Genomic DNA, 21617 nt, shown 5'->3' with positions numbered 1-21617 from the left:
GGAATCAGACCTTGCTTGTCTGTCCTGACAAAGGTCTAATCTTTTGCTGCATTACATCTTGAAGAGGCATTTATCCCTGTAACAGGCAGGTGCAGAACGCCAGCTTTCGAATACAGGAAACTCTGCACACCCACGCGCATTTGTCAGATCAGACAGTCAACCTTTCCTCCCCGTCACCTCCCCAGCAGCACACGCAGCCTGCCTTGCCTTCAGCTGCCAGCACAAAGCAGATTTATACTACAGATCTGCACCACAAGTGCATCACTCCCCTCACATGCAGCCTGTGCAACAGGGACCCACAAAACGCTCGGAATCGACGCGCCCGCTTCCCACTCTGCCAGCCTGAGGTCAGCTCTGAGCTTCAGACATGATTGCACCCTCAAGTTAATGCAGGCAGCTTTGGGATGCTGCTCCTGAGGTGCTTTTCTCGCCATAATGTTGTCACCGTAAGGGTGAACGGCCAAGAATTTGGGTAATCCTGTTCTGCCACGGTCAGGTGCAGCGCACGGGGGCCAAGGGTGTGCTCTGGGCTGGGAAGATGTGGGAAATGGATTTGTGGAGAATTCTTAAAGCTTGACAGAAGGCTCTAATAACATGCATCTGTATGTAAACTTTGAGATAAGAAACGCTGGCTTAGAAATGTGACAATGGAACAAAAGTTTCTAAAACGTCTCTCAGCTACCCCATCTCTAGATCAAAAAAGAGTATAATCCAACAGGAGGACCCATGTCTTTATACAATTTGGCAATACAGAATTAACCCACACTTTGTCTCTCACATAAGGGCTCATTCCTCGCTTCCGGGACTTTTGGCAGAAGGAAATGCAAGAGCAGATAAACTAATAGTTGCTTCAAACACTTCATTAAACATTTTTGAATGAGCAAAACTGAGTCGTGCCTTTTTTCACCAAAACACACCAAAATTATAGATCCAACAGCTTACAGGGTGTGCTCTGGGCTGGGAAGACCTAAGGCTGCCTTTTCCAGCTCCCAATGAGGCTTTTGCACTCCAAGCTGACACCAGGCTGTCCTCAAACGACTCCAGCTATTGATCTCACCCTTTGTGTGTGTACACCGGACAGTGCACAAAATGCTGGGAAATGCTTCCTTCGACCTTCCTGGAGTTGTTGCTGAATGCTTGTGGTGATAATGTTTGTGGTGATGCTGAGACCAGAACTGATCTGATCACCTACCAGACCAGGAAGGAGCTGTTCTCATGGAAATATTCAGCATTCCCATTTTCTGGAGTGAGACCACATCTCGAGAGTCAACAGAGCAAAGAGCTGGTCTCTGCTTTTTTGTATACCTAAAGTAATGCAGAGGTAACTCCTTTTTATTTTATAACAGCAGCAGCAACCTAAGTGGAGCTGCTGCCAATTTATACCAGTGTGGGAGGAAGAAGAATTCAATGAACTCAAATGAGATCAGAGGTCAGTGGAATTACCCCTTGATTTATACTGATGTGAGAGCAGAAACTGGTTCTGCCTCCATTGAGAAAATGCTGATAAAAAGCTTGAAAACGCAACGGCTCAGAAATTGCTAAGAAATTAATTGTTTTTATCCATCCAAATCTTTGTGTACATAAGCAAAGTCTGAAGGAAAAAAAAGCAGCTCTCAAAGCAGGTTATTACTCGTTCCTTGCATGCTTTCAAAGGCTGCACGCCAGAGCAGGGACAAAGGCCACAGATCCACATTTACACGCGGGTTAACTTTTCAATCCATTTTTTCATTTCAATAGAAATAATAAATCACCTTATCCAGGAGAAAGAAGCAGCTTGACACAAAACATACGGTGCTGGGCTATTTTTATAGCACACCTAAGACGTATAGGGATTCATTTATTTACTCAGCTATTTAAAAGTGGCTACTCTTACTCATTCTCTGGACAGCTAAATGCCAGGTTGCTAAGTTACTGTTACTTGACATCATCTCCTCCCCAACGTGTTCCCACATTTGACAGGTTCACATGATTTACTAGGCCAGTCAGCTCGTTATTCACTTGTCCAATGACGTCTGGATAATCATTTTAAATTCACATCATGTCCTCCCCAGCAAGCCCCCAGACTCCACAAGAAAATATTTAAACTACCCGTCAGCTACTAAGTGCATTTGTAACCACACTGGACAGCGTACCTGTATTTTTCAAATTACAATTATTATATTTAGGTTTAGCATCATTCTTCAATGCTGTTTGTATTTTAGAAGAGAGAACAATTACTGAGGGGCAAATAATGGGCTGTATCTGTTACAGCCTAATTTTGCTGTGCGAACAGCTCACTTCAGCTTTAGGTGAGACATATTAAATCCGTTAGTGCTTTCAATTGGCATGAGGAAGGTAATCCTACACATGATTTGCAGAGTCAAGGGCATTTTCACCTGCTGATCAATTTACATATTCTCCCATGCCATTAGACAGGAGCTAGCCATCAGAAGACGACCACACAAATTACAGACTTTGCTCATTTAACTCCAGCCATTTTTACACTTTTATTACAATCAGAACTATATTTGGGAACTGTTTTGCTCCCAGACTAGAAAGTTTCTAATTAGCATCACAGCTCTCCACACGCCACCAGAAGTCCACCTAGTTACTTGATGCCTTCCTACAGCGAATATGCACATACGAGAATTTCTTTTGTTCCTCTAAGCAGGGACGGGTTTGCAGACAGCAGTGCCTGCCCAGGTGCTCAGGACACAGCCAGGAAAGCTGCAGTGCACAGTCCAGGGCCTGGCTGCTGCCAGATTATGTCCCATCAATTACCTCAACACCCAGCCCAAACTTCCGATTTACACCCCGAGTCCTCCAGAACAGGGACTCTAAAAACAATAAAAAATTCCTTTCTCTGCCATGCAGTGTTGCGTGCTTATCAACTCTTCAGCCAGGGGTACAGCAAGGCTGAGGAAGGTGCCTTGTGTGCTCCCCACAGACAGGAGAAGGATCACTGACTCAGTGTCACCTACACAGCTCCTTCTCCTGGGCCAGCACACGCTTCCCGTCACAGGCAGTGACAGCAAGGCGCACTGATGTACAGCACTGGTACAAGTGGCACAAGGAACAGCTCTGGAGACTGGTTTTAAATGTCAGCTCTGCCTGACCCATCTGCACTTTGGATCACAACATTTCAGTGAACTCATTTTTCAGTGGATGCGCACAGCAAGTGACAACTTAATTTAAATCTGTATTAATAAAACGCAAATTATGCGCACACACTTTTAATTGGCTGTCCTCCATATTATCCACACTTTCAAAACCATTGCATTGGTTAGGAAAAAAAAAAAAATCCAAACGTATTTTGGAACAGCAAAATGTATAGACCACAAGGTATTCACCTTTATCTTTCAGTTTGGTATTAGCAACCTGTATAAAATGCAATCTGTTGCATTACTGTTCAGCCTTAGTTGTATAAGAGATGATGATGATTACTACTATTATTATTTATTATTATTTTTTCACAACCTTCTCAGCCACCCTGGTTAGAAAAGTAAAATCAACAGGAGACTGGTCTGCCATTAACCTTTGGCTGCAGTATTGGGAGCAGTCCTTCAAGCATTTACACAAGATGACATAAGTAGCTAAGTGTTTCAGGAAATCTAAAGGACTGTGAAATTTTGTCTCTGAAGGCTCAGGGGTCTGAATGGAGTCAAGACCTTTCCCCTCACTCGGTTGAAAATTTTAGAATATAAATTCAATTAAACCTTTTTTTCTCCAAGATGAAAAAAAAAAAAAAAAGGAAGACAGATTAGAAATTACAAACCTCTACAATTACAGAAACCATTAATCAAGTTCAGTTTGAAAAAAAGAGCTGTGTAAAACCAGAGGTCACAGATCTTTGCAGAAGTACCTCTTCCTTGTAAGGTCTAGCAAAGAAACCCTCGAGAGTTACTGTGTCCTTCTGAGGGATGGGACTGAATTCAATCGCTTAATTCCCCAACTTAAAAAACCAAAACAAATCAAAAACAGAAAAAAATGCAAAGTTCAAGGCATGCATTGCTCTGCCAGGCAGAGCACCCTGCCCCAGCAGACACAGCCCAGAGCAGAAACTGCCAGGGGTTGCCAATGGCTTGGTTGGGCAAATGCACAATTACAGCTCAGTTGTCCACCTTTGGGGCTTGCCTGTCTTGGAATTCTTTGTGTTTACTCCTGCAACATCCCTAGCAGGACAGAAATGTGAATAATCTGGTGTTTTTTTACTGAGAGAAGCTGCCATGAGGGAGCTGAAACCTACACTCCCAAAAGTTCATCAGAGCCTATGAAAATGGCCCTGAAAGGGCAAAAAAGTTCCTGTCAGGGCTGGAAACTTAATCCACGTTCTCAAAGTGCAAATTTCTCCTGAAACCAAGCTGACTTCAGGTCTGGGTAAGTCTGCAGCACTGCCTCCTAGTAACAAGGAGATGGCCGGCACAAATTCCCACTGAAATTTTATCCCTTCTACACCAAAACCCAGCTGGGTGGCTGGCAATCCCAGGGAGGTAGCTCTGGCAGACGGGATACTCAACCCATGAGGACAAAAACTTAGAGAAAGGGACTGGTGGGCTGCAAATCTCACTGCCAACAGGGAACCCCAAAGGTGGGGTGTCTGAGGAAAAGCCCATCTTACACTCAGAGGAAGGCATACAACTTGTGCACACTCCCTTTATCTTACTACATGATCTTCTTGCAATTAAGCCATTCTCAGTTTGGAGTGGCAATTTTCTGTATTCAACCACTGGCCAAAGATCACAGGAAAAAAACCGTGTCTGTAAGTCTTTAACAAAACTATGAATGATGAGCAATTGTAGTGTAGAGGAAGGAAGAAGACTGTAGGTCAGTGTGTGAGTAGAAGAATTAAGGCAACCGCACCTCAGGGCAGGAGAGAAATGTGTCCTGGATAGACTCAGGGACTGAGAGGTTGAAAAAAGCAGGAACATGTGTAAATCCTGACTGAAACAAGCTGGCAGATGCAGAGTATTAGGTGAACTGATCTCACTAAGGAGCACCCTGGGCCTGCCCCCTGTCTGTGTCTCTTAATACAGACCCTCTGACACGTTATTATTTAACTACAGTGTTAAAGACAGCCGTATAAACCCTCTCCTTGGAAGATGAAAATAACAGCACTGCAATTATACAGGAGAGAAAAAAGCAAAGGGTATTACTTACCCGCAGTATTTCTTCCACACAGCTGGAGTCATTGGGAAGGGCAACCTAGGTTTAAAGAAAAAAAAGAAATGTTTAGTCAGGTGCTGGATGCAAAGTTCAAGCACACAGGTGAACAGCTAACAAGCAACTGCCTCCGTTTGAAGACTGCTGTATCCATGCTCGCTGCCTACCAAATTTTCCAGTTCAGATCAACATAAATCATCAGCAGGACCCATTTTGTCAAAAGTTGTTTTTTTCGTCCACGCTGCTTTGTGTTCCTAACGACACTTTTGAAGCAATAAAGTACTCTGATTTCCTCACAGCTGAGAACTGGCAGTGGAATTGCCTGAAACTTCTGTAATTGAAGAAGATCCCACTGCTACTCCTATGGGCAGCCTTCAGAGAGAGGGCGAGGTTTGGTTTAGCTTGCCACAGGCTGCAGGGAAGGACAGAGGTGATAACAGGAGAAAGCTGTTATCATCAACCATCTTATCCTACAGCTTAATAGGCTAACAGCCCAGACAGCTCTTAAATATATACTGTAGTAAAATACTGGTTGGGCTATAAGGGTGGCTGCTGATTTTGTTGTCCCTCACTCCATCAGCCTGATGCAGGTTCAGTGTCCTCCGCATCCGGCACAGCACACAGGTATCCACCTCCAGAGGCCTGACAGCTGCTCCTTCTCCCTTCAGAAGCATTCCATTTCTCTCTGCACCCAGCCACACTCCTGCACACACACAGTGATGCTGCTAATATATTCCAGTTGAAAGTACTTGTTAAATGGTACTTACAGCATTTGCCACAATGCCTCACTCTAAGGATACAAAAGAGCACAAAAACCTTTAAATACTGTGAACAAATACAAAAACATCAGGCAGATGTGACCTGTATGTACAGCCACTCTGTGGCACTTTGCAGATAGCTGTGGTGGGCTCTTACCACGGGGTAAAGCAGGAGAGGAAGAGACAATATTCAGGGAGGTACCAAAGCACAGGTAAATCCTTGGTGCCATAAATATTCAGTGAGATTTTTTTTGTCCTGCCTGATTCTTCTACCTTATTGCCCTTAGTAACTAGTTTGGTGAAAGAAAGTCACGACTAAACTTAACCCCTGTCATCCTAATCTGCTATAGAGCTTGACCAAAAGCACTGACCATGGCCTCCTGCCTGCATTTCAGCCAGCACTAAGCCTCAGGAATAAATCCACACAGCTACAGGAGTCAAAGACCACAGAGACCTCTTAGATCACCAAGCTCATGCTCTGCTAGTGTAGCAGATTTTCCCCGTGTCTTCTAGTACTATGGCTGGTCTGACCCAAAAACTGTGGAGAAATGGGTTTCCCATTCCTTCCCTTAATAAAATGTGGAGTGTAGTAAACTACTTGGTACTTTCTTTATAATGGTTAAAATTTTCTTTCCAGTGTCACCTCAGGTTTTCTGTAGAGCTCTTTCCACTACTAGAAGTAATTCATTATTTCCCTTCACATTTACTCCATACACAGACATACAGAATTATATTCCACTTTTCTCAAATGCTGTATGTTCAACTTTTACCCTCTTTTCTGATAAACAAGATTTTCCTTCCCTTTGGCTTATTTCATCACTGTTCTCTGAATTCCCAACAGTTCATCAGCATCTTGGTAGAGGATTACCCAAGTGAATATGACTACACCACGGGGGTGTTAGTGATTTTTATCTATTATAGATTATAATTCTCCATAATATCACCTTAAAACTGTCAAACAACCAAAAAAAGAGTCTCTACTCAGCTCAAATCACCTAAGAAGCCTGGCTGAGAACTGCCAAGGGGTGGTCTGCATGAACTGCAACAGGCATGCAGGCCACCCTTACACCACAGGACTTGGGCTTGATGGGGCTTCCTTCATCTCCCTACTTTTCACTTCAATTACTTTTTTTTCTCTCCCAATACTTCTAAATTCTCTGCTCATCTGCATTTTCCATCCCTCATACCAGCTCCCCATCCAGTGAGGAACATGGTTAATCCTCATTTACAGGTTAACAAGGTTAGCAAGCAGGGGTATTACTGCACTGCGCAGTGGGACAGAACACGTGCCTCTGACACACGCCTCACTTTTTTTTTCATTGAAAAACAAGTATGTTGGAATATGAGAAAACAAAACACTTTTCCAAGAAGCTTAGAGTGAATACATCAACCACAGAATTTCTCACCGCAGAGACAGGAGCAGCCCAAAATCCAGCTGAGGGAGTCTGACTGGGAAGAGAGAGCAGCAGAGGCACAGAAACTCTCTGTATTTAACACCCTTCCCTGCCATTACACGTGCCAGCTGTAATGGTTAGCCGAGGTACCACGTGCATTTCTTTGTTTAGAAAAGTCACAACTGTGTCCCTCACTATTAATACAGGACAGAGCACGGTCTTGCTTGTCTCACAGTCCTCTCCCAATTCACAGCCCTGTTTAAGTTTATGTTACTCCAGAACTAATGATGACAATAACAATAAACATACCATTTTACTTTAATAAAGCCCACTATATATTATGCAATTGTAACCAGCTTCTGCTGGCAGCACTTGCTAATAACTTTAAATGCTCATGCATCAATTTAATTGTGTTAATGGCAAAGAAGATTTTAATGGCTTGACAGAACTTTTGTTCCCCTTGGCATTGCTTTGTTTTGAATCACTGGTATTAAAGTAATGCAAGATGTCAAAGTGCTGTGATTGTCATATAGGGAGATCCAAGTAGGAGCGAGCACAAAGAGGAAAACATTTAGATTGATGCAAACATTAAAAGAATAATTATTACAACATGGCTATCAGAGAGAAGATCAATGTAAGAGCCTTTCAGTACATTACTATTAATGGATTTCTAAAGAAATGAGACCATTTTTCTAAATTCATGCTGCAGTTGCACATTCTAAGAGACGTGAAAGGCAGAGATCTATTAGAAATTTAGCCCGTCTTGAAAAAAAAAAAAAAAGGAAAAAACAACCTCTCAACCTTTCAAAGTGTGAATTAAAAATTGCGAGTTTAATTGTCCATAAACACCCGCGTTCAGCTAACAAGTGCGAGCGGGCCCACATGGCACACCATGGCATCCAGGCACAGATTCATGGGGACAGAATGAAACACAGCAGATACAATATTCATCACTTTCTCAAGTGCTAGCACTATAACAAATTGTTATTAGAATTGCCATTTATAAACTGCCACGTTCCTCCTGTAGTTTAGTCAAGGCTGGACATTCATCCCATACTACCACTTTCCTAATCTAATAAAAATTAAGCATTTTAGGACCCATTATGTGATTTTCCATCCCCTCTCTCTCCTCTTCAGCTTTCACCACTAATCAGAGTCTAAAAAGGAGGGCACAGCTTCCACTTGTGCATGCTCTTGGCGCTTTTCTTCCTTTATGAGCAGCATGGTCTAACTCAGCTGAAAGGACAGATTCCAGGAATTTGGCTTCTGCAAGACTGAGGGGTTGCAATTCACATCATGAGCTCTTCTCTCAGCCAGCAGTGCATTCACAGACCCCAGGCTGCGGAACAGTGAATGCTGCACAAGCTGCAGACAGACGTCCTGAGGTAATAAAACTTCAATCAAAGCAAGAAGATTTCACAACAGCTAAATGCTACACTGAACTCATCTTCCAATTTCCTCTTACTCTGGCAAACCTCCTTTGCATCAACGCTTCATGTTTACTTTTAAATATTGCTAGCTAAAAATAAAAAAAAAAAAAGAAGAAGAAGAACAAAAAAAGGGAAAAAAGGAAAGGTCAGATGGTCAAAATATTCCACCTAATACAAGCCAGTATTCTACAGCTTTCTTCACTTTTTGGTCTCGCAGGAGAGAAGAGAGAGCTTAAATGATGTGGAACCAAAGGGTTTAATGTATGGCTTGGGTGGGTCAGTGCTGAACTTTAAAGGAAGGGAAGGAGGGCAGAAATCTAAGAGTGAGGGAATAGCAGCCTTTAATGTTATACAGATCAAATGACATTGGGTGAATGGTTGCAATATCTGATGAGTCACGTTGGTCTAACCTTCCATTTATTCATTCTACAGTTCCTTGACTACTCTTACCTCCTGGTCAATTTATAACCTGCATGAGATCAGATTTTGTTTTCGTGGCACAGAAATATCATATAAAGACTCTTTCCCCTGTAATTTACATCCAACAGCAGACATTTCTCAGAAATGTTAGCAACACAATCTTCCAACAGACTTGTGAGAATAGTTCTGAAAATTCAAATGTAGTGCCGTAAAGCAGAAATACACCATGAATTATGTCTTTGCCAGAACTGACCGACTACATTTCCATCTGTATAAACTGTTCATGAACAATCCCCCTGGTTTTATTGACGCACAATTGGCATTCAACAAGTAATCTCTTCTTCCTATCTTTGTTTTATTGAAAAGGTAAGTGTAGCATGTAAAATGAATGTAGGAGCCCACTCATTTCTTGCACATGAGCACCTATGTGCTTATACATCAAGAGCTCAGCTTTCCTTGTCATCTCCTTTATCAAGGAATCCATTTTGACTCTGGGGAAATGAAGCCCATGCTACTGTTTACTCCTTCGAACACAAATTGATTTTTCACTTGCCAGCACGAAAAGATCCTGTGCATGAGCCTTGATTGATCATTTCCAGTGTGCACCACACAGTGATAAGAGGAAAACACTTAGGAAAACCAGAAACAGCAAAAGGAGGACAGTCGGCGGAAGCCTCGTCCTCTGAGTGCCTTCAGCTCCTGCCAGGCTTCCCATTAACTGAGAGTGCTTGGGTTTTCTGATTTTTTTTTCTGATTAATACAAGTGGGAAATGGATGGAGAAGTACTAAGAATAGCAGAATCTCCAGACACAACACACTAGGTGATGTTTGAACATCCTTCCAACCTGTACGAACCTACGGTGCAGTTCCTGCAATGCACTCATTACAAGTCTGAGAACACGCAATGTCCTTCCAACACCACCTCTCCTTTCACTGCCATCGGTATTTTCCTGCACACTCAGGCTTCGTTTCTCCACTTTGGTGGCTCCCAACATTCCCCTCAGCTGCCATTTGACTACACATTTCTGCTCCTGAGAAGACTGTTCCATAGTTACTTCAAGCAAAGCTCACATCGCTGCTCAGAGCCCGCTGCTCAAACCTCCCTGGATTGTTTAACAGCTCATGATCCTGCTTCCTTTCTCAATACTTTGTCCAAAAAGTGTCACTCCTGTCAAAGACACCTGGAATAGATGACAACTAATCTCACCAGCTGGGAGGCTCTTGGCTCTTCCTTACTAACCTTAGTGCAAATGTGTAAGAATGGGAGCGGCGAAAGAGCAAGGAATGAACATTGCAGCCTGACGGCAGGGCTTTTCTGGTGTATTTGATATTTGTGGAGTTATCACATACTTTAGGGCTCTATGTTTGCATTCTGGAGGAAACTGAATGAAGTCAAACATGGTGGTATTAAAAAAAAAAAAAATCAACAAACCCAAAATTGCTCCCTTGGTATTCAAACACATACATGTGTTTTTTCACAGGCTTATTCATTTTCAAGAGAGCCATTTGTGGGTCCTAAATAATGCATATCCACTGTTTTCTTTTAGTGCCTCCACCATCCTGGAACCAAAATACCATGAGAAGACTACATTTCCCATTATTTTAACCCCAGAAATATCTCATGGGGCTTATTAAAATGTCTGTGAAAATATATACTTTTCACATATATAAAAAATTAGGAGAGAAAGAAAAACCATTGCCTAAAACAAAATACAGAAAGCTGCTCCTGTGTTCTCCTCTAATACAAATACTGCAGAAGCTGTGTAAAATATGCATTTACTGGAGAACCTGGAAACACAAAAGAGTTTTAAGGAGTGAGTTAATTCATTTGTTAAGCTAAGGCAGCCTGGCCTGCAGATAGAGCTGCTCTTCCAGGGGTGGCTAGAGGAGTTTATGCCTTTTCCCCCAAGTAAAGCACCTTAGCTAGTAAAAACAACTTACTAGTGTGCTCCAAAGCCTGGCTGAATCAAACAGACACTGATTTTAGTGACCTTCTCAGAAAGTCTCTAGCTCAGAAGCCCAAAGCTGCCCAAGGGGTACCTTTAGTTTCATACAAAAGCCAGTGACTCTTGTGTGCTCCTCTCCAGCCACCAGGAGCCAGACAAACCTGTGCAGTCACACCAGGAGGGGTGACCATGACCCCACACTGAAAGGGATTCAGTTTCATCTCCCTACAAAGAACTCAGCAGACAGCAACCTTTTTTTACCAGCCTGAGCAAGCCCAACTACAAGGACAATGTTTTTTCACTGGCATTTAGTTCTGCTGCAGCAACTTTTGAACCAGACTGACCTGGATGTGACAATTATGCTTTTCTTGTTCTTCTCAGTATGTGTTGAATTGGCTTCATTTTTTTCCTTTTTCATTTCTTTTGTGTTTTCTTTTAACAACGCCATTTCAGTGTTGATCAGCACGAAACAGTCTCCATGAAAGCACAATATGCTGATTTTCAATTTAAACTCAATGGTTCACCACTATTTTCATGCAGTAAATTGCCAAACTCTGTTAGAGAGAGAAGACTGATAAAGTGATCTCTCACTTCAAGGTCTCCTGGGAGTTTCTTAATGTAGGTAAGGCTGCACATTTTACTTATGGAATATTCTGAATGTAGAATTTTAGAAACTCACCATAATGATAATACCAGAGTATCTGATAATGTCAGTACTAAGCCAGGCCCCAACAAAAGTGGCTTTTGCAGTACCTAATTTATGACCAAAACACTGCCTGCATAAAGGCTGTTACAACCATTTACTACTGACAAAGAGCAAAGAAATTTGGAATGTCAAATTTCTTTCTCTCTCTTCCTCTCTTTCTTTTCCTCCTCCTCTTATAACTTCAAGTCCTTATTGACTTACATAAAATACATACATTTTCCTATGTGCCTTGGCATTTCCACCTTGCTCTGGAAGACGTAACCTTATACATTTTCACTAAAGTGATGAGATGAAAGGTGCCCTGACCTAAAATGCCACCGTGCACTTGTCCACTTGAAACATCAAAGCCTGACTAACAGGCTGTGCAACCCTCTGCCGAGGTGAGAGATGTGGTGTGGCAGAAATAATGATCAAGTGTCTGTTTCTTGTCTTCCTTTGGCCAGTGTGAATGAAATTTAACTTCTCCTAAGACAATGAAGCAGTATAAAAGGCATGAAGGGAGCTTGGCTTACAAGTCCATCTGCCCTCAGCTAGGGGGATGTAAATTAGACACCCTATTTATTCCCAGTGTAACCCCTTGAGTAGAACCCCTTGGAAATCATGCAAAACCCCTTTACTCTACTGACACAGCTGTCTAAATTTAATATAAGTTGGAATTGGATCTCCATTAAATCTATTCCATATTAGTGGAATGTGGCGTCTGTTCCCAGTGTGTGCGCCAGCACAAGAGCAGCATCAGGCAGGAGTTGTGTAAATTCCTGCTAAAATAGTACCAAAGCCATCAGGTCAGGCTGTGGCCTTGGCCATGGGACTAAAACTTCCCCCGTGTCAGTGAAGCTGCATCAGTGTAACCTGATTATCATTATTTAACCCCGTGAATTCCGACTGTAACACTTCTTTGGAGGTTTTAAAGAGGAACCTTCTTAAATGTGTGTTTACATCTGACAGTACCCCTGCTGTCCAACACTGGATACACCTTGGGTGCTTGTGCTGGTTACCTGTTTCACTTCTGCTTTTTAAAGCAGGTATTAATGTCCTACAGAAAAATGTACTCTTGGGTATAATTTGCGCAGCAATTCCACAGCTGCAAGGCCCGTGCTGGGACCCAAACTAATTGCTCAGAGCTTGTTTGCAAATTAGTTGCTTTCATACATCCTTCCAGCACAGTTACAACCTGAAAGTCATGACCTCAGACTGTCTTCAGAATTGAGGGCCAGAATTCAAAGGGCAAGGACTTGTTCCTAGTCTGAGGGAAACAAATGTATTTTGAAATATCTTAGGGTTTAAATACCAACCTGCTAGGATACCTAGTCTACACAGATGCATTTTTTAACACAAGCTTCAATCAAATAAATTAAATTCTTATAGGAAATAAAAGCTATTTTCCTTTTATTAATACAAAGGAGTACAGTTATTGAATATGTTTTTATTGTAATTGCATCCAAACTCAGACTACATTAAGAGCCAGATCTTATGCTCATTAAACAGTAAGACACACAATTATCCCAACTGCCACTGAATGTCATGGTTATCTACAAAAGGGGACTTAAATAACACTTTTTGGACAGTACAGAACTTAGAATAAGGAAAATCTGATTTTGAATGGGATCTTTATGGCCTCTCTTTTAGTTACATTTCTAATTAAAATGCTTTGATCTATTAATGCCAAGGGACACTGCTAAATGTATTCAATGCAGAAGTTGCATACTTTTCCTGAGCTCCCCAAATCTCTTAGATCTGTGTGCACTTATGCTGTGTGCAGTTTAACTGCTCACGAAAATGAAAAGATATCTAAGAATAACTCACTTCCATTAGATTTATAAATCACATTAATTAATTCTACATCTCCAGTGGTGTTGAGACCAAACTCTAATGCGAGATCTAATTAAAGAAAAGGGAAAAAAAAATGCAATTGAAACACAGAAGTAACTGTTTAGCCTCAAATTAATGAGGCGCTATGCTAAGCAAGAATGTCCATAAATCCCTAATGAGGATTTTAAACACATTAAAACTTCCTAATACAAAGTGTTTGCCTTCCTTTTATCCAATAACAAATAAGCCAATAATTTTCTGCCTCTAAATGACACTATTAACTGTCATGGCATGTTTTATTTGACAAACCCTCCATTCAAATACAGTAAAACCAATTAATTTGCCTGCTGTGAAATGTGTTTCTTGATAGCTTTTATGTGATTTTTCTTCTCAAAGAAATGTAAATAGGAAGTCAATGTAGGTGCCTGATTTTGCTTAAAAATACGACACAATAACTATAGATTTTCTAGTCAGTTTGCATTTCAAATGAATTGAAAGATAACCTCCATTTTCAGGTCATCAATCACATAATGGTCTCCTGATAAGTAAACAGTTACAGAGTAATAGTTTTATTACCAGCGAAATGGCCCCATATTTGAGCCGTGATAGTTGCAAAATTACCACTTTTTTCCTCCATAAATAATGGTTTGCAGAGGGGCCACTTGGCCTCTGCCACCCCTGGCACCCACCACGGGCAGCTCTCTGAGCCCACACCACAATTAAACCAAACGTCTTGGAAGGGTGAAGATGGTGATGTATTACGGGTTTTGGGTTTTGTTGGGTTTTTTTTTTTTTTTTGGTCAGAAAAATCTATAGAACAAATAAAAGATAATTCTGCGGTTTCAGTGGTCCCCTGGGCCCCACTTGGCAGATCTCAGCAGAGATCAAGCACATCAAGCAGGACCTGAATCTCGGAAACTCTTTCTAAGGTTCTGCAACTGGGAGGATCAGCGTGCTAAAAAGTACATGTTCCATGTCAGAAACAGACTTTTGTCTGTGCCCACCACATGAACTGAAGGCAAGGCAGAGGCTTTGCCCTGCTTTATGGGGCCTGACTGAATGCCAATTAATCTTTACAACATATGGACAGTCCCACCAGCTCTTGCACTGCATCATGACCACGTGGAGACTGTGGTTTCTTTTGCCTTAAGATGGAAACCCAACTGGAAAAAATCCCATGACAGCCCTCCCCACACACACACACACACACACACACCAAGGAATTAAATAAACCAAAGATTTACCAGTGCTGAACAGGACACGACCACTCATTCATTTAATCATCTGTAATGGATTACCAAGCAGAACTGGGTAATTCATGTAGCGTGCCACGACGGCTCATTTTCAATCTGCACTGTCCTGTGTCTGTGTTTCTGATTGAAACAAGTCTTATTGAGACTCCGCTTGCGGAGCAGTGCCTGATGTGAGGATGGCTGGGGAGAAGTGGGGCTGGGATGGATCAAAGGTACTCTGGACCTCTGTCCCCATCACTGAGACACACAGTCCCAAGCCCACATTTCCTCCTTTTTTCCAACAGAAATTCCTGTGACTATTGCTACACATTTTTTGCTCAGTGACCTTTCCACAGGGATGTCTGGAGAAGCAATTTATATTTATACATTATCATCGCATAAAATTATGTAAGTGTGTATTCAAATAAGAGAAAAATGCATTCTGCAAATACCTGTACTTTGCTCCTTAACCACAATCTTATTTAATAAGCTTAGGAATTGAATTGCAGCAGCTTCAAAAAGTAAATTGAAGAGACCTCTTGCACTGCCTCAACAGCGAGAAAAACATGGTCTTTCTATGCACTCTCAGCTAATAAAAATTCCCAAATTAAACTTTAAAAATATTTAAGTGAACTGTCCTTGACACAGTCAAATATCAGGAAATCAATTTCAAGTTGACTGAAATCAAGCTTTTGTGCTTAAGGTACCCCATATTGTAACCTGCATTTTGCTCACTTTGCAACCCAGTGTTCCTGAAGGGTGAACTGACCTCCAGCTCTCCCAAATACAGCTGTCTGCATCTAATTTCAGTGACAAAATCTAAATAAAAATATTTATATTTTTGAAAACAATCGGATCTGGTATCCCACGTCAACAACTTTTACATCTACTTCTTGATCAAGACATTGAATTGGGCTAAGACCACCTGACATTATCTCACTTCTGACCTTTTCAACTGTCAAAGCAGACAGATTTTTATCCTACAAGATTCGAGCCAAAGCCTCAAAGGTGCAGTGCCAGAGCATTAATCCATTTCACTAGACAGTCATTGAAATTATAATTGAAAGTTCAACTTACTTTAGCATTTTATGCTGAAATACTTCTGGCAGCCCAGGGCAGAAAGTCGAAATCTGGTTTCCAATGGAGACCATTTCCAGTGGTTTTTAAATGTTGGCAGTGAAATTCCTTATTGTCAAAGAGATCAGCAGATGCCTGCTTCCATTAATTTACTTTCTGTGACTGCTGCTCACTTCAGGAAGCCTTTCTTTACCTAAGGATGCTGACCTGCTGCCGAATCCCATCAGAAATGGACTAGGAAAGACACTGATTTATTAGGAGACTGGAGACACTCCAAGAAAAGCCCCTAGAGCAGCCAGGGCAGATCCCATCCCTCCATTGGTTCTGACCAATGGCATAAGCAGAAAAACAAATCTGCACAAAAGACACGGCACAGATCTGTAAGAGGTCCAAGTTCAAGCTAAATAACCTGACCTTTGTGCACCACACTATCATGAGTAACTCCAGAACCTGAAGGATCAGTCGACAGCTTTTCCTCTTCACCAAAAGCTGTCGTAAAGGCAAGAGGAATCTGAAATTTTGGATGTGAAAATAACATCACCATTTGAAGTAGTCAGTGCACAGTAAGTCCTTTGTTCTGGTATTCTGGAGCTGCCCAGAAGTCTTTGACCAGGAAGTTCCATATAAAGAGCAGTTTGTTAGACTAATCTCCAAAGCTATCTAAATAAGCACTTAAGTTAACTTAGAAGACATGTTTCATTAAGTCTAAGCATTTTTTTTTTTTATTTTTTAAAGTTGGAATTGACTAGTAATTCTTAATTCTAATTCTGGCATCTTATCCAGAGGCTAAAGAGCTTCCTGTTAGGGAGGAGGAAGGGGGAAAAGGGAACATGAGCTCGAATACCTGTTATGCAACGATAGGTCAATTTATCAATGCTTCCTAGACTACTGTCATATTTGCTCTATAAATTCAACTGTCTTTATCTGCACAAGGTCCCTAAATCCTTAGTGCCAGGACATGAACCCGTTAATTCACAGCACTGAGAAATAATCCTGCAGCAATGCAAGAGCAGTGGGAAGGAAGCAGCCCTGCAGACCACACTGACTGGGGGTGTGCTGGGTCTCCTTGAGGCACAGCCTCCTCAAGGCTCAGCTCTCCAAGTCACACCATTGAGGCAATGAGAAAACAGACCGGGGCAATGCGAATCCCACAGAGGGCATTGGAGACAAACACCAGAATGGCAAGACACCTTTGGGAACATTAGCATTGACATTAGCAAGCCTTCTGTACCCTTGTAAAGGGTGACTTGGAACTTCCTGCTTCAGCACCTTTAATTACTTTGCTGTTGCCAGCCTGAGGTGTCTCCTACTCTGCACGTGGGTATTTGGTGCCTGTCACACAGCGTGTATTTCTCCTTCCCTTTCCTCCTCCTCGGATCTCAGAGATCACCCACAGGTCTCTGGGCTGCTGCTGGGGGTTATTTCACACACCCAGTGTGATGCACTTTGTGCCCAGGTCCTGAATGCAACACGAGCTGAAATTGCTCCCTGGATCCCTGTCCGGGCTCTTACCCAGTCTCCTGCACTGCCCTCAACCCACAGACTCTGTCAGTGACCCACTGCCTGCAACAGGATCAGGACACAGGTGGTTTACCACCGTGAACTTTCAAAGAAAACAGCTAATTTCAAACAGTTTTACTTCACAAAAAATATCCTGGCAGAATTTAGTACGGTAAAAGATAAAAGAATTTTGAAGCCGCAGGGAGAATTTGGGAATTTTCGTTTTGCTAGATGTGTTCTGCAGCTTTGGGGAAGTTAATTAACTTTGCATTCCTATGTCTGGGCATCTGCAGAAACACAGGAAGCAACAGATAACTTGCCATCACCTGGGTATAGCAGGAAACAGTGGCTTGGAGCTCCTCAGCAGGATGGTGTCGTACAGGAGTGACATATACACACAAAGCTGTATACAACTGGAGATTCCTGACTGCTGTAAATGTCAACCCTCAATAAATGGTTTGACCTTTTTTTTTATCTATTATTTCCATTTTATAACTGAAATCAGGCCTGACACACTGAGCATTTCAGGGGAATAAATGCAGCTCGGGGATGACTTTGCAGTCTCGTGTCTCACATCACACCCTTGAAATGCAGGATCTCCCCAGCAGTACAATGCTGCCTTGGAACTTAAGCCCCAAGGACCTCCAGCATCCTTTTGCTGGCTGACCTGACAAGCCAATGAGCCCATTATCAGCCTGTCCCTGTAAACCAACCAGGCTTCTTTAAGTGGAACTACTTAAAGCACACAGCAGCTTGATCTTGGAGATGTTATTCTTTAGGCATTTAATTGAGATATTCCACGGGCAGAGTCACCTTCTGGGTGAACCCACCTCTGCACTGACTACAGAGAGAGGCCAGGGTCACCACTCTGCTTCACTGGGGAGTCTCAGCTAAGGACTGAAAGTGAGGTGAATTAAATATGGATCACAAACCCCACAACTGTGCAGCAGGCTCGTGTGCCAAGCTGAACTCACAGTGTAGAAATGGAAACAGATGGGGAATAAATTCCCCATCAGACAGTGACTTGGAGATCTGAATGCAAGATTGAGAGCCAACACCTCATGTTAAGCCAGACAATGAGCAATTTGTTGCCTAATGATGATTTTGAATTGGAGGGAGGAAGGGGAATTGCTTTGAATTGGACTTAAAACAGTATTTTAAAAACCTTACAGAAAGATGAAATTTTGAAATTATTTGATAATTAAAAAAAAACCTCACCAAAATGGAGGAGCTTCCTACTGATTTCAACCTGTTAAACCACTTTCATGAAGGAAAAACCAAAATAATGGCAGAAGCTCCGTAAAGAAACAATGCAGAATTTGTTTTAGTAAATAAAAAAGCTAATTAGGAAAATGTTTAAATGTCTGCTCCTGATTGTCACAATTTCCTAGAATTTTTAAAGCCCAATAAAAATAAAACAACATTAAAAGAAGTGGCAGCACTGCTAAATTTGATCTTTCGATGTAGAAACTGTGTCCCACAAGTTGCAGAGCTGCAAGGCTCAATTTCAGGCTTTCCTCACCAACAATTTTGCCAGTGGGATAACAGAAAATCCAGTTTCCTTTCCACATACAACTCAGTTTATTAAAATCACAGCGTTGTTGCAGGGCTAAGTGTGTGTGGGTAGTGTTTTGTCACAAATGCTTCTGTTTGTGGGCAACCAGTAAGCCCAACAAAATGAAATGGAAGAAACTCTCGGGTATTATCAAACTGCCAGATTTTTCTCATTGGCTTTTCCAGAGAACAGCCCTGCTTTAACTGGCTGAAGAGAAAAAGCTGAAATGGCCAGGAGAGAGAAAAAGCTGGCAGAATGATGTCTTCCTAGGTGAGGACGGTCCAAGACTTAATTCCATGTGTCAGCTCAAGATAACACACAGTCATATGCACATGATCTCATCAGCCCTTCAGGAGAGAGGATTTTGCTTGATGTTTGGTAATATTATTTTAGAGACTTTCTTAATATGCTTGCAAAACACACAAACAAGGAAAAAAACGCCGTGTAAACCTCAATCTAGACACCACTTAAAGGGATATGTAATCATTATAATCAGAGAAACTGCAGCATTATTATTAATGAGAGGGAAACCAAGGAAAGGACAATCAAGCAGTAGAAACTCCACATGTTGGCAGAAGCACTTGCTGTCTATCATCACGGCTCACATCTCTCCCAAGCCTATCTGCACCCCCACATTCATACATACACATAATAAATATAGATATTTATTTATCCATCCTGTTGCCACCGTGAGCTGCTTGGAGGGCTGGTGCCCGTTCACCCTCCTGCTGGCCAGTTCAGCCCGAGGGATGGTTCCTGGTGCAGCACTGGTTTTGCAAAAAAAAACAAGGGCATTGCAGAGCTTTGTACCCACTCAAAGGGAATTCAGGGTCAGTTACCAGATCGCATTTCCTGAGACACCGAAGGCATTTCCAGTGCTCCTGCCCTGAATGTCTCTCTGCAGGGACCCCAGGCAGGGGTTCCCCAGCAGCCTCAGGGCAAACCTGACCTGGTTTCTGCTGCCTTCTCCAGCTCCATCAGGGTTCACTGGTGCAGCAGCACAACCTGAGCTGCCTCACATGAGTTGAGGTGCCCTTTGGCTCCCACTGGAGCAACCTGCCAGCCCGAAAAATGCAGGAGGCTGGCCGCACCAGCAAAAGGGGTCACGCAGTTTGGAGAGTTTTCTATTAAATAACAAAAGGGAAAGAGTTAGGAGTCGATTCTCTGTTGTGACTTGACAGCTAGAAGGGAGGTAATAAAGCTGTGCTGGCAGAAGGTCCCTTCTCAGAGGTGGCCTGGCTGAGCTCACAGGAGTGCTGGCTGCTGGTCCCTGCTGAGCCATGCCCCTTGTCCCCAGCATCCACAAAGAGCAAACAGCATCCCCTGCAAATTCCCACCCGTGCCCCGAGCCTGCTCAGGCCCCCAAACACAGCCCAAAGCCCCCCTCAGCCTGTCCTCAGCAGGGTCAGAAAAATTAACAATCAGAGCTTTCTTTTCAGCCACGAAAGCAGAAACTCTGCAGTGCCTGTGCTCCCAGCTAAGCCACCAGCCTTTCCAAGCCTTAGGGAGGGACAGAGATACTTGTGGGATTTTATATATAAAGTCATAGGTTTGTGTAAATACCCAGATGATTTCCATACACGCCCACCAGCCACACAATGCAATAATAAATTATTTCAATAAATGGCGTTACCCTAAGAAGGCAAGAAGGATAAATATAATTGCACAAGCTTTAAACAGGATGTAAATCAGCATTAAAAAAAAATGCTAATTTTTTTTTTTTAAAACCCCAAGTTAACATGAAGCTGTTTACTCCTAGAGAATCTCCACTGCTCTAACATTTCAGCAATAGCCTCCAGTCGTGAGCGTGCTGCAGGAAGTAACAGAGAGTGGTTCAGCAGATGAAACAAAGAGGACCTAATTACCATGCGAAGCACAACATCCTTCAGATGTGATGAGAAACGTGACTGCATGAAAAACTGGTCCTGGGGAAATTTCAAAATATGACCACCCAAGCATAAAGAAGAGAGTGGTGAAAACCAGAAAAAAAATTGCAGCATGAGGGTATGGTATTTCTATGCAAAGAATATTGGTTTAAAAACATTTACATACAGATATTGTGCACATACACACAGCCATAGACACACAGACTGATACAAGGAACGGTGTAATTGTGGATGAAATTTCTACATGCAAAGAAAAGCTTTCTAACTACATGCTACATATTCATCAAAAAAATCACATAAATTCTTCCTATGTTGATCCACGGAGATTCCTGACAGAAAAGCAAACAAACAGCCAAACGCATGAAAAACAACCAAGCAGCCTGACAATCCAGCACTATCCTTCCATTTTCATCATACTTGATCATTTAATATTCATTTTTTTCCTACAATTCTACAGTGTGGACGTAAATAATTTATGAATATCGGCTATAAATTATTTTGGGGGGTTATTGTGTATGTGGTTTTGGTTTTGTCTTCCGAAAGAAAAGGAACGTGGAAGATAAGAACTGACATCTTGGCACAAGGTAAAGCCTTGAGTTACAGGTAGAGGGGTGGTGTCGTTTGCACAGAAGTTCAAGGAGGCATTTAAAGGCACAAGAGAGAAAAGGCTGGGTTGTGCTGCAGCTGGAGCCAGCACAGGGGCCACGCTGTGGGCTCTGCAGGTCACCTCTGCCAGGCACACGGAGCTCACACGGGCCTGGC

At 42.3% G+C, this 21617-nt stretch overlaps 1 protein-coding gene across 4 annotated transcripts in view; it reads right to left on the bottom strand.

The window, feature by feature from the left end:
• AFF2 (ALF transcription elongation factor 2) overlaps positions 1 to 21617 on the bottom strand; it is a 328346-nt gene that overhangs the window by 143962 nt on the left and 162767 nt on the right. For all 4 annotated transcript variants that reach the window (XM_066202655.1, XM_066202658.1, XM_066202656.1 and 1 more), the window contains exon 4: positions 5137 to 5181. In XM_066202655.1, the coding sequence (XP_066058752.1) occupies positions 5137 to 5181 (45 nt within the window). The remainder of the gene's footprint in view (positions 1 to 5136; positions 5182 to 21617) is intronic.

Source organism: Chamaea fasciata, unplaced genomic scaffold (genome assembly GCF_029207755.1).
Source record: "Chamaea fasciata isolate MVZ Bird 193981 ecotype frontalis unplaced genomic scaffold, bChaFas1.0.hap1 SCAF_22, whole genome shotgun sequence".
NCBI classification, from domain to species: Eukaryota; Metazoa; Chordata; class Aves; order Passeriformes; family Sylviidae; genus Chamaea; species Chamaea fasciata.
Note: the sequence above shows the minus strand (reverse complement) of the source record. Positions and strands in the feature narration are given on the sequence as shown.